Source organism: Thamnophis sirtalis, unplaced genomic scaffold (genome assembly GCF_051295495.1).
Source record: "Thamnophis sirtalis isolate CommonGarterSnake01/CBP01778 unplaced genomic scaffold, rThaSir2_p1.2 scaffold_6, whole genome shotgun sequence".
NCBI classification, from domain to species: Eukaryota; Metazoa; Chordata; class Lepidosauria; order Squamata; family Natricidae; genus Thamnophis; species Thamnophis sirtalis.
The window spans coordinates 129,892,764-129,905,406 of NW_028261386.1; the positions used below are offsets into that span (position 1 = coordinate 129,892,764).

The window sequence follows — 12,643 nt, forward strand, 5'->3', positions numbered from 1 at the left end:
GACTGCTGCTGAGTGAGGGAGAGAGTAATTGCGCGAATGGCTGGGAAACTGTCACAGAATATTCAAAGCGAGCATCATATGAGCACAGCAGCAGTTTGGCAGAGCCAAAGCAGTAGCAGCCCAGCAGCACCGAAGCAGCTTCAACCTCCCCAAATTTTATCCCCTCCTGAGTCATCGGTCTCAGATTTTGTACAGAGACTCTTAAGTTCGGTCATTGGTGGAATCTTAGTTCAAGAATTGTTGCCCTGTGATGCACTGTTTCATCCGGTTAAAAGGTTACAAAAATTAGAGTTTTAATACTATATAGGTCAGTGTTTCTCAACCGTGGCGACTTTAAAGTCCTGTGGACTTCAGCTGTGCTGGCTGGGGGATTCTGGGAGTTGAAGTCCACAGGACTTTAAAGTCACCAAGGTTGAGAAACACTGATATACCATATATACTCGAGTATAGGCCGGCCCGAATATAAGCCGAGGCACCTAATTTTACCACAAAAAAACTGGAAAAGTTATTGACTCGAGTATAAGCCTAGGGTGGGAAATGCAGCAGCTACCGGTAAATTTCAAAAATAAAAATAGATACCAATAATGTTTTTGAATATTTATTTCAAAGAAAAACAGTAAACTAGCTCTGGGACATCGTTATGTGGCTGCTTGCCATAACAAGGAGGAGGTGGGACATCGTTGCAGAGCGGCAGGAGGGGGAGGAAGGGGAATCGTAAGACAGCCCTGCATTACATTAGAACCTGAGGAGGGGAGATGGTGCGGTGCGCGCTGTGCGGCAAACTGACACAGAGGGAGGGGAAACTCACAGGGGCGCCGGGCCATTCACGAGCGTCACCCAGCGGCATGGCCCCACCCCTTTTTCTCCTCCATTTTGGCCAAATTTTTCACTGACTCGAGTATAAGCCGAGGCGGCTTTTTTCAGCCCCAAAAGTGGGCTGAAAAACTCGGCTTATACTTGAGTATATACGGTAGGTAAATATTAAGACTAAGACTGTAGCAGTAAATAGCACAACTGATTCATAACAGTACGTCGTTTTGTTCTTTATTTGCGAAATGGCCACAGACATTGCTGAGAATGTTAATATGCTGGTCGCAAACTCTGCTGTTGCTTAGTACTGCTTTTTTTGTGTGAATTTCAGATAGGTGAGAAAGGAAATCCCGGCTTCCATGGCATCCATGGTCAGAAGGGGGAACCAGGGGCGAATGGCTTGATGGGTTCTCCAGGATCCCGGGGAATACAAGGAGAGAGAGGCTTTCCAGGAATCCCTGGTTCAGATGGAAAACCTGTGCGTATATCAGTGGATAGGTTTTAAAAAAAACCTACAACTACTGTTCGTTTCATGCTACAATCAACGTGTGGAAACTTTCTAAAATACCTTTGTTCAATGCAGGGAAGAAGTTTCTCAGAAGAATTTATTCGGCAAGTTTGTGCAGATGTGATGAGAAGTGAGTCCATGGTCAAGAGAACTGATTTTCAGTAGAGGCAGGCAAGGCAATCTGTTTTGAGATCAAGGGCACTCTTAAAATTTTAGGAAGCGTCAAAGCACCCTGAAAATTGGTTACCGTTGGGCGTGGTCATTCATAAGAACAGCATAATCACATAACCAAATGGATGGCTTGTTCCACACTTTAAAAAGCAAGCCAGGCCCCAATAAAATTAACTACTCAATTTAAAAATCTCTAATATCAACTTTCCTATCTACAAGTATGCAGTCTTATGATATCCTACTCATGTCATTTTTAAAGTTTCATTGTTCCTTCTCATATATACCTCCACAAATATACATTCTCATAAATACTATTAATATTTATACGTTGTCTTTTAACATTTATCACAATCCATTTAAACATTTAAAAATATAATTGGGGTCGCTTTCATGCCACCCCGCACATCCATCTTATTTTACAACAATCCCACTTCTTCTTTCATCCTCCAAACATCCCTTTTCTCCCTTCTTCTTTCCTCCTCTCCTTTCTCTTTTCTTCTTCCCTTCCCTCTCCCCCACTCCTCCTCTCTTCTTCTCCTTCCTGCCCTCTATCCTACTCTTACTACCCCTCCCTTACTTCCTCTCCTTTTCCCTTTCTCCTTTTCCCTCCTCTTTCTCCAGTGGTGGGTTTCAATTTTTTAAGAACCTCTTCTGTGGGTGTGGCCTGCTTTGTGGGAGTGGCTCGCTGGCCATGTGACCAGGTGGGAGTGGCTTGCCAGCCATGTGACTGGGTGGGAGTGGCTTGCCAGCCATGTGACTGGGCGGGAGTGGCTTGCCAGCCATGTGATTGGGTGGGCATGGCCAACTTTTAAAATATGGTGAAACTCACTTAACAATGCTCTTGCTTAGCAACCAAAATGTTGGCTCAGAAACTCTGGCATTGAAGTGTGCAAGTCTTAAAGCTGTCAAGTTACAAGACCCTTCCACCCCTAACCCTTTAGAAAAAAACCCACAGGGGTGTTCAAACTTGACAGTTTTAAGACTTGTGGACTTCAACTCCCAGAATTCCTCCTCTCGCTCTTCAGCTTGATGATGTGCGGACGGGCGGGGGGAGGGAGCTGGAACCGGTTCTAAACGGCACTGTAGATTTGTGGAACTTCTTCTATAGAAGAGATTAGAACTGGCAGGAACCCACCCCTGTCTTTCTCCCTCCTTCCGTTGTTGCATTTGCTTATTTTCTTCTTCACTCTGATGGATTTTTGGGGCGGGATTCAAGGAATCCCGGTTTCATATTTACATAAAAATAACTGATTTATTTTAACTGACTAATTGTCTGAACCCTATGAATTATACCCCTAATTGGCATACTTCTTTTAAAAAAATTAATAACTCCTATTTGTAAATGAAATGTTTCCCCACCTTTGGATTGCTTTATTATGTCTTAGCAGTTCACAATACACCATAATTTTCTGCCTCACCACTTTAAAGCAAATAAATGAAATAAAGGATACTATTGTCCCATCATGCTGGATCCTTAGGGTTATAACTGAAGGGGCAGTACTTGTGTGGAGTGGCTGATCATTCTCCCAGTCCCCTGATATTTTCTGACTGGTTTCAGTGATGAACTTTGCTACTTCCCAGTGGTGGGTTTCAAAAATTGTTTGAACCTACTCTGTGGGTGTGGCCTCCTTTGTGGGAGTGGCTTGCCACCCATGTGACCGGATGGGAGTGGCTTGCCGCCCATGTGACCGGATATGAGGATGCCGATGACACTTGTCAGAACCACCTTAAATTACCTCACACACAGCACTGGCATGCATAAGAATAGGATGTAAACTTTTTTTTTAAAAGGCATCTTTGGTTTGCGTTAAAACAACTTCAACACACGCAATGTTCTGATTGCACCACAAACGCAGTAGTCATCCTTACCTTTCACAGAGGCACTGAGTTTTATAAATATGAGCTTGATGGTGTAGAATAATCCTATCCAAGGACCAGCGGTGGGTTTCAAAAATTTTTGGATCCTCTTCTGTAGGTGTGGCCTGCTTTCTGGGTCCACTGGTGGAACCTCTTCTAACCGGTTCGGTAGATTTGACGAACCGGTTCTACCGAATAGGTGCGAACTGGTAGGAACCCACCTCTGCTACTTCCCCACATTCCTTTTGTTTGCTACCTTGCTGTGGACAAACCTTGACGAAAATGAAAATGGTTAAACGAAATTAGGTCAACTAAATTAAACCTCAATCCGGAAATGTTTCTATTAGGGATCATAGATCCAAAAATAATTAAAACCAATCAATATCTACTTGTCCATATCCTGACGGCAGCAAGAATCTCATATGCGCAGTGCTGGAAGAAAGAAAATGCCCCCACTAGTACAATGGTTATGAATAAAATTTTAGAAATAGCGGAAATGAATAGACTAACAATGCTGATTAATGAAAAAGAAGACACAGACTTCTATAAAGTCTGGGAGAAACTATATAAATGGTTTGATAAGAAAGACAATGAGGATTAAGATATATAAATGAGATATTTTATTAACTTAAAATAACTTAAGGAACAATTTAAAATGAAATTATGATATACAAAGACTAAGTAACAAATGAGATAAGATATATATTAGAGGTGAGAATTCACCTACAAGTAATATTAATAGACTACAGTGTTGAAAAAACTTTTGACGATCTGATAGGAAAAATCTGTTATGAATACCTGCATAGAATTAGTAATCTAGCTTCATACTGTTTCCTTCTTAGTGATTTTTCCCCCCCTTTTTCCTCCCTCTTTTCTTTTCCTTTTCCTTTACTTACTTACCTTAGGTAGATATGTAGATAGGCAAGGTGAGATGAACTATGGATATATATGTATGAATTTTTGCCATTTGCGTTGTAAACATGTAATGAGTTCTATTTCTCTTTTTGTATTTTGTAAACCTTGCCTTTTTTACAACCTTTAATAAAAATTTATTTATTAAAAAAAAAAAGAAAATATTTCATCTAGATCTTTTAAACTTCATGAAGTTCAAAAAATGTAGATGAGACATACTTTAGCCTACCTATTGGAAGAAGTGATAGCCACTGAGCGGGAACTGTTCAGGATTCTTGTGATGGCACAGTTTCGCGGGCCAAATTGATGGGTCAGATTTCAGGTATAGAAGTGCCTAAAGTGTTTCCTGCTCCAGGTTCATGGCGTACTAAGCCTTAGTTTTTCAACATCGAGAAAGGGATTGTGGAAAATAGATTTTGAAGTGAAACGTGCTGTGCATAAAGCTTTCTTGCCAAAGTTGAGAAACTTAAAATTGTTTAACTGATCTAGATCTAAATTTAACCCCCCCAAAGGTTGAGGTCAGTAGATGTTATGCTTTGATAATGAGATGTTTATATTTGATCTAAATATTTGTTGTCTGAATTCTTCTTAGCCCAGTTGCCTACTATACTTAGGGACAGAAGGTTTCAGCATTGCGATCATTGCCAAACTCAGGATGCCATCTCCGGACCTCCTGGTCCACCAGGCCCAACTGGTCCACAAGGTTCTCGAGGATTTCCTGGTTTGCCAGGAAATGATGGGGCTCCAGGTCTGGCAGGAGTTCCTGGGCGTCCTGGATCTCGTGGCCCAAAAGGTAATTGTACAAACCCACTTCTGTCCGTAAACTGTTCTGCTTCTAATCTGTTTTTGATCAGGCAGCTTTCTCCAATTCATTGCTGTCTGGATGTATTAGACTCTAACAATTCGACCACTACTCCATCCTGATATTTTATAAATGGATGAAAACTGCCAAACTCCTCCTCACCAAAATAGAGTTATTTGTCCTTTGCACCTTCATGTGTAAATTATTTTTTTTTAAAGGAGAAATAGCTATTTCAATGATTTCTTAGCAAAGATAATTGCTTCTTTTAAGGCACAGACAAAAGCGCGCCGACAAAACCGCGGTGAGAAAACCGCAAGGTCGAAATTGCGCCGACGAATACATGCAGAAGCACGCCGACAAATGTGCGCCAATGAAAGCATGCCATTAAAAAAGCAATGAAAACAATGTAACAACAGTAACCCTAACCCTAACCCTAACCGTTACCGTAACCCTAATCGCGCTTTTGTGGGTACTCTTTTGTGGGAGCGCTTTTGATCTCGCGGTTTTCTCTCCACGGTTTTGTCGGCGCGCTTTTGTCGGGTGCGCATTTGACGGGTCATGCTCCAGCTCGCCCAAGGCCTTTGTTCTTGAAGTCTTTTTTTTTCAGAGAATGCTCTTCCGTTGACCCCAAAATGGGTCCTAGCCTGGCGTCAAAGCGAATAAAGACACGAGGAATGGCACTTTCAGCTTCTTTTATTGGAGTACTCCAGCAAAAGGGTACCAGCCTCAAAGGACCTGTGACCTCGAACAATGCACGTGCACAAATTTTATACCGTTATGATTAAGGAAGTTAAAACTCTAAGAATCAATGTTTCTTTTGATTGGATCTTTCTACTTTACCCTCCTTCTTCATACATCACATGTTTATGTTACTAAGCTTTCTTATCCAAAGAGGTGTGTCTTTTACTATTATAATAAGCTAGAGGTTACCAAAGTTTATATGTCTGTGTACCTTAGCTAGCATCCTTCTAGCGTGTCCTTCTAACCTGCAACATTTTTGTTGCTAGGCAGTCGTGTCTCACCATTTGTTGACTCAACGCAGCTGCAACTTCCTGCCTCAGCAATTCCTTTAACAAACTTTCCTCATTCCAGCCTGAGATTATCACCTCCATCTTCTCAGAAAGGCTCTCAAAGGCATGCTTTGTCCTCACACAATTTTTAGAGGGCCGGAGGCTGCGCAAGAGCACACACTATTCTTGTGTGATCTCCACACAAGCCTCCAAAAATCTTGTGAGAATGGGCGTGCTTTTGAGAATCATTGTCAGTTCTTAGTGAATGTGGGTGTGTCATTCAAACCTCATGGGTTGTCATAGGATACAAAAAAAATAACAAATGAAAGTTTTTATTTAACAGGGAAGGTGTCAGGGTTCCAAATAGCATCCAAAATTAAATCAGAGTCTGAGGCAAAGGATTCCTCAAAGTTACAATTTATTAAAAGAGCTCTGTTGGCACATCTGGGAAAACCCGAATCTGAAAGCTTCCAGTTTTTCCCCACCTAGTTGAAAGTTCAAGGTCCTGCCCCCAACACCCACAAGTTCATCACATGGTCCAATCTTCCACTGCCACGAAGACAGATTCCTCCTATCTAGTTCCGGTTCAGGTGCAGAGACAAAGATGACCTTGACTTTCTAAGAAGAATGTTGTTATGGCTACATATCACCCAACTCTTATAATCCCCCCTCCCATTTCCCCACATTAGAAAGTAGACAGTCGAAAGTTTGCCAGGCCTGAAGTCCAAAAGAAAAGATGGCTTGCAGGCATGACAGAGGGCGAATGCAGGGAGGACACAAAAGAAGTAATGAAATGGCTAGAAAAAGAATTCAAGGAAGGCTCTTAACTAAGCAAGGAGAGATAAAGGGATTCAAGAATTAAGATTTTCTATTGATAAAGTCTGCCAGAATTTTGAGCTTTTTTTTTGATAAAGAAAAGATGCTTTTAAAAAATATTTGACAATAGTTTGATGGTAATGTCATTTTATTGGGTTAGGAATATTTATTGTTGATGGTTTTGATATTTTTAATGCTGTAAGCTGCTGAGAGTCAGTTCAAAGCAAGATGGGTGGCCAATAAATTTAATAAAAAAGTAAATAAAATAAATAAATAGGCCACAGCCCTCCCTAAACATGGCATTCGGTCAGTCCTGAAGCAAATGCTCTTGTATGTTTTTCTTGATTATTGATTCAGGATATCTTTCTTCCCTCAAAATCTCCCTAAGAGCCACCCAACATCTAAATAGTTCACAGACCCGAAGGGTTCAGGAGTTTTCTTTTGCCTTCATTAGGGAGTTTTCCCTGTGATACACACACACACACACACACACACACACACACACACACACGTATGTATGTATGTATGTATGTATGTATGTATGTATGTTATATTTATGCTGATAAATAAATAAAGGGAGACTAGTATAGATCTATTTCAAGCTATTTAGCTCTCATCAGCTAGCCATACCCTTGTTGGGAATCGAACCTGTGCTCTATTGCCTCTTAGGCAGATGTGTTAACCATTGAGCTACAGAGCTCGACTCCTTATCAGCCAGGCCAGGGTGAAAGGTATTGTGACGAGCCGAAGGACAGAGAGTGGAAGTGTGACCTTCCTCCCATATTTGGGCATACCAGGGGTTGTGACTTTAAAAATATATATATATATATAAGCCTGTACTTTTAAAATTGTTTTCATATCATTGCTAAAGCCATTGTCCAATTGTACTTGATTTAATTGTTTCTAATGTTAAGACAAGTTCCTAACAGTAGTTTTCTAAGGCAAAATGTAGGCCTGGGAATCCGGTTGGTTCATGAACTCCCCCTTAAAAAAGTGGTTTCTTTGCCTGCTTAAGAAACGGAGTGGACAGTTGTGAGCTTCAAATTGGGAGACTGGGAAAATTGCCACTTTTCCTTCAGGGTTGTCCTGAGCCAAGAGAGAGAGCAATTATGTGGAAAATGTCTGTCATAAATAGAAGGCTAATGCACTAGAAAAACCGCTTGCAATCTGCACAAAGCTTTTTGAACTCCAGTTGTAAAAATTAGCAGCAAAAAACCCCCCACCCCACGCCCTGCAACAATAAAGAGCAAACCAAAATAACAACACATCAGCAATTACTTACTAAAGCAGCGTGACCCGGCAAATGCGTGCCGACAAAACCGCGGCGAGAAAACCGCGATGTTGAAATCACGCCCACAACAGCGCACTCCAAGCCAAAGATACTTTATGGAATTTATTAACAGACAGACAGGTCCTTGGCAGTAAACCGGCACAGACAAGCCATGGCAGCAATCCAGCCTGCCAAGCTCACAATACTGTTCTCCAACAGTAGTTAATGCGTTGACTTCTGCAAAAGGGGTATGTGCACAAGCATTTTTTTTATAGTCTTGAAAGGAGCCTAATTACCACCAGCTGAGTGCAATTACCTCCTGTAACTGCGTAATTGTTCCTTACGCCTATTAGTTCTCCGGTGCCGGGCATCTAGGAACAACTCCCTTGGCTCCTCCCCACTGCTGACGTCCGGATCACTCTCCCTTGTCTCCTCCCCACTGGTCCAAGACTCAGGCGCCTCCTGGTGGCCAACCAGCCTCTCTGCGCCCTGCTCTGAGTCGGAACCCTGTCCAGGGTCCTCCACATCATCCAAAGCTGACTCATAGGGCCCTTTGCTGTCAGAGTCTGGTGGCAGCTCCAATGGCTCCTGCTGGGCCACAACAGTAACCTATTGTAGAAATATGCCTTAATATATACTGTTTGAGAATAAATGATATCCTGTACTTCCTATCTTGTAGGACTACCAGGAAAAAATGGAGCTAAAGGAAACCAAGGTATTGGAGTTCCCGGAATTCAAGGCCCTCAGGGACTTCCAGGTATTGTTTGGGAAGGCAGACCTTCTTGTTGGTTTTTCTAGTGAATATATTACCCTTAATTTACTTCTGTATACAGGGAGTCCTCAAGTTACAATCTTTTATTCAGTGAATATTCAAAGTTATAGTAGCAGTGAAAAAAAATGCCTGGTCCCCAAAGTTATTATTATTGCAATGGTCACATGATCAAAACCCAGCACTCTGCATCCATCTGCACTTATGACCACAGGGCACTTAAAATCCTCCCACTTGTCTGTCTCAACACGCACACACCAGTGGAGGGATTCAAATAATTTACCAACCGGTTCTCTGCCCTAATGACCAGCTGGGTAGGTGGGGCTCAGTGGTCATGTGGGCGTAGCCAAGTCAATGTCACTCAGGTCGATGGGCACTTCACCTTAGTTGTTACAATGGTAATAAGGGTTAACCGGAGAGGCAGTTTCTGTAAGCAGAAACTGCTTAGTGATGAAAGTCCCAGTCCCAGTTACGACCATAAATTGCGGACTACCTGAAGCTTAATTGGATTGAATGGCATCTTTCTGTAGCAGTTGCCATTGGGAGCAGGGTTTGAAAAGTTATTTTGTTCAGGGAAGGCCAGTGGTGGGTTTCAAAAAAATTTCGAACCTACTCTGTGGGTGTGGCCTCCTTTGTGGGAGTGGCTTGCTGGCCATGTGACCTGGTGGGAGTGGCTTGCTGGCCATGTGTTTTGTCTCCCCCCCCTCTCTCTCTCCCTCTCCTTCCTTTTGTCTCTCTGTCCCTTTTTCCTTTTTTACTTCATCTCTCCCTCACTTTTTCTTTCTTTCTTTCTTTCTTTCTTTTTTTCTTTATTTATTTCTTCCTTTCTCTTTCTCTCTCTGTGTGAATCTGTGTGTGTGTGTGTGTGTGTGTGTGTGAGTGTGGTGGGTTTCAAAAAATTTTGGGACCTCTTCTGTAGGTGTGGCCTGCTTTCCGGGTCCACTGGTGGAACCTCTCCTAACCGGTTCGGTAGATTTGACGAACCGGTTCTACCGAACTGGTGCGAACTGGTAGGAACCCACCTCTGGGGAAGGCAATTATATATATTTTTAGATTGAAAGACTGACAAGAACAGAATTGGGACATGATCCCAATCCGATGGCCGAGGAAGGGTATTGTAACGGTATAGTTGTTAGAATGATTTCCCTCATTGCTCTGAAGCTGTAGAGCAGAACTAAGCAGTAGGGGGTAAGGGTTATCCAGATGGGACAATTCAGGCTACAGATCTTTACCCAACTACAATATTGCATGGGTGCTAACCACTCTTCATCTATATTTTCCATATTTTGCCTAGGTCCTGAAGGCCCACCGGGAATAGGTAAAGAAGGACGCCCTGGACAACGTGGGGAGCCAGGGAAAGACGGAGAACGTGGCAGTCCTGGAATCCCAGGGCAAATTGGACAGCCTGGAATTTGTGACCCATCTCTGTGCTTCAGTGCAATTGTACGGAGAGATCCATTTAGAAAGGGACCAAATTATTAATCTGAGGTGGCAAAACTGGCTTTGGTGCTTGCCCTTGATGACCTATCAAGACTCAGGAAGAAAACTGGCAATAATTCCAATTCCTAGGAACTAAAGTACCTCTTACGGTGTAAAATAATATGGTAAAAAAATATCCCAGCGTATGGGATTTAGGGGTTCTGATCCAGTTGAATTTAGTTATCCCAGAAAATATTGACAGCGGTATCTTCTCCTTACCTTAAATCAGGACTGTTTTGTCAAATGTGACTCACTCTCTATATTCCAGTTCTTTTCTCCGGTTCCACCACAAAACCGCAGTAGACTAAAGCGCGTGTGACTAAAGCACAGTGACAAAACCGCACCGTCAAAACCGCGCGACAACAGCACGCTGACAACAGCGCGCCCAAAGAAGCGCGCTGTAACATAACCCTAAAAATAACCCTAAACCTAACCCTAAACCTAACGCTAAACCTACCCTAAACCTAACCCTAAACCTAACCCTAAACCTAACCCTAAACCTTACCTTAAGTTAAATCGCGCTTCTGTCGGCGCGCTGTTGTGGGCGCGCTGTTGTGGGCACGCTTTTGACATCGCAGTTTTAGCGCCACGGTGTTGCCGCGCTTTTGACATTCGCGGTTATGTCGTGCCATGCTTTTCTCCAATGAGTTTAGTTTGATAATTATTTTTGCCCAGCAAATCTGGATTGGGCTCCAATCCTGCAGGCTCCAAACCTGCAGAGGCACTTGGTAATCAAGTGTAAAATCACTGTGAAGATTTTTCTATTCGGCCGGCATATACAGCATACATCTTAATTTTAATGGAGGATTGCTGGTTGTTATTTCACATGCTGATGAATTTCCCCAATTTCTGTGTTTTTCGTGTTGAGAAAGGCGCGAACTACCCATTTCGCAATGTTTAATTTATCATTGGGCAATTTGATGCAATGTATTTTTTAGCTATGCTGACCTTAATGAATTTATGCAAAATATTCAATTATATGCTTCTATCCACAAGAAAAAAAACATCTCTGGAAGCTTCAGAAATAGACTAAAATTTGCATTTAAAATACTGGTTTCTAAGTATAGTCTGGCAAAGGTTTTCTGTTGTTGAAAAGCAAATCTTCACAGAGTAAAGGATAACCTTATTTAATCTGTTCATCCGGATTACGGAACGTGGGGTTACCATTTTTTTTTTCTATAGAATTGTAAATGTCAAAACCAAAAGTTTACAAGAGACCTCTGATGCTTCTTCATAATTACAGTCTCTGCGATGCTGCTTTTTTTTTCCAGTGTTCGTTTTGTAAAATGAGATGCATTCAAGAAACGTGCTGGCATCGTAATCAACTCAGTTGTACAGTTTCCATCAGAAAATGAATCGGTGTTAAATATTAGTGCAAAGATCTCATGTAAAACTGTATTTACACAAAGCGTAAGCTGCATTTAACTAGCTACAGTTGCTGGTTTTTTTTCTGTCTCATTTGTAATATGCTTGACATTCAAGGTTAAATAAATTTTTGTTGAGGTTCTGGTCACAAAATTGATTTTATTGGGTCTTATTTCCATTTCATAGAACTGGGGAGATGGGAGGGACGTAGAGAAATGTAATCCAACCCTTGCTCATTGTTGGCTCTATTTAGAGGTGGGTTGCAGCTGGTTCAGCCCGGATTGGGCAAACGGGTAGTAGCGGCAGCGGGAGGCTGTGCCCGCCCACCCAAATGCTTCTGCACATGCGCAGAAGGGTTGCATGCACGTGTGGGAGTGAAACCGAACTGGTAGTGAAAAGATTAGCAACCTACCTCTAGATCTATTAGATCATATATATTTATATTATACATTTATATTTATTAAATTTATAGGCCGCCCAATCCCGCAGGACTCTGGGCAGCTTATAAAGCGAAAGAAAAAGAAAAAAGGAAACAAAAAGGAAAATAAAAAATAATTTAAAATTCACAACACAGATTCGTTCTAGTTGGGGCTGGACCTTTCAATAAGGTCAACAGCTCCAGGCCTGCTGGAACAACCAGGTTTTAATAGCCTTCTTGAAGGCCATGAGAGTGGGCAAAGTCCGGACCTCTGGGGGTAGCTGATTCCAAAGGGTCGGAGCAGCCACAGAGAAGGCTCTTCTCCGGGGGCCCGCCAGCCAGCACTGACTGGCTGACGGCATCCGAAGGAGGCCCACCCTGTGGGATCTTATCGGCCGTTGGGAGGTATGTGGCAGTAGACGGTCTCGTAGGTACGCTGGTCCTAAGCCATTTAGG

At 42.4% G+C, this 12,643-nt stretch overlaps 1 protein-coding gene across 1 annotated transcript in view; it reads left to right on the forward strand.

Annotated features, from left to right (window-relative positions):
• COL21A1 (collagen type XXI alpha 1 chain) overlaps positions 1–10,712 on the forward strand; it is a 77,355-nt gene extending 66,643 nt beyond the window's left edge. Inside the window, exons 24-28 of the mRNA XM_087719170.1 lie at positions 1,142–1,288; positions 1,394–1,448; positions 4,851–5,051; positions 8,836–8,913; positions 10,220–10,712. Of these exons, the coding sequence (XP_087575296.1) occupies positions 1,142–1,288; positions 1,394–1,448; positions 4,851–5,051; positions 8,836–8,913; positions 10,220–10,407 (669 nt within the window). The 3' untranslated portion in view covers positions 10,408–10,712. The remainder of the gene's footprint in view (positions 1–1,141; positions 1,289–1,393; positions 1,449–4,850; positions 5,052–8,835; positions 8,914–10,219) is intronic.
• The last annotated feature ends 1,931 nt before the right edge of the window (positions 10,713–12,643 follow it).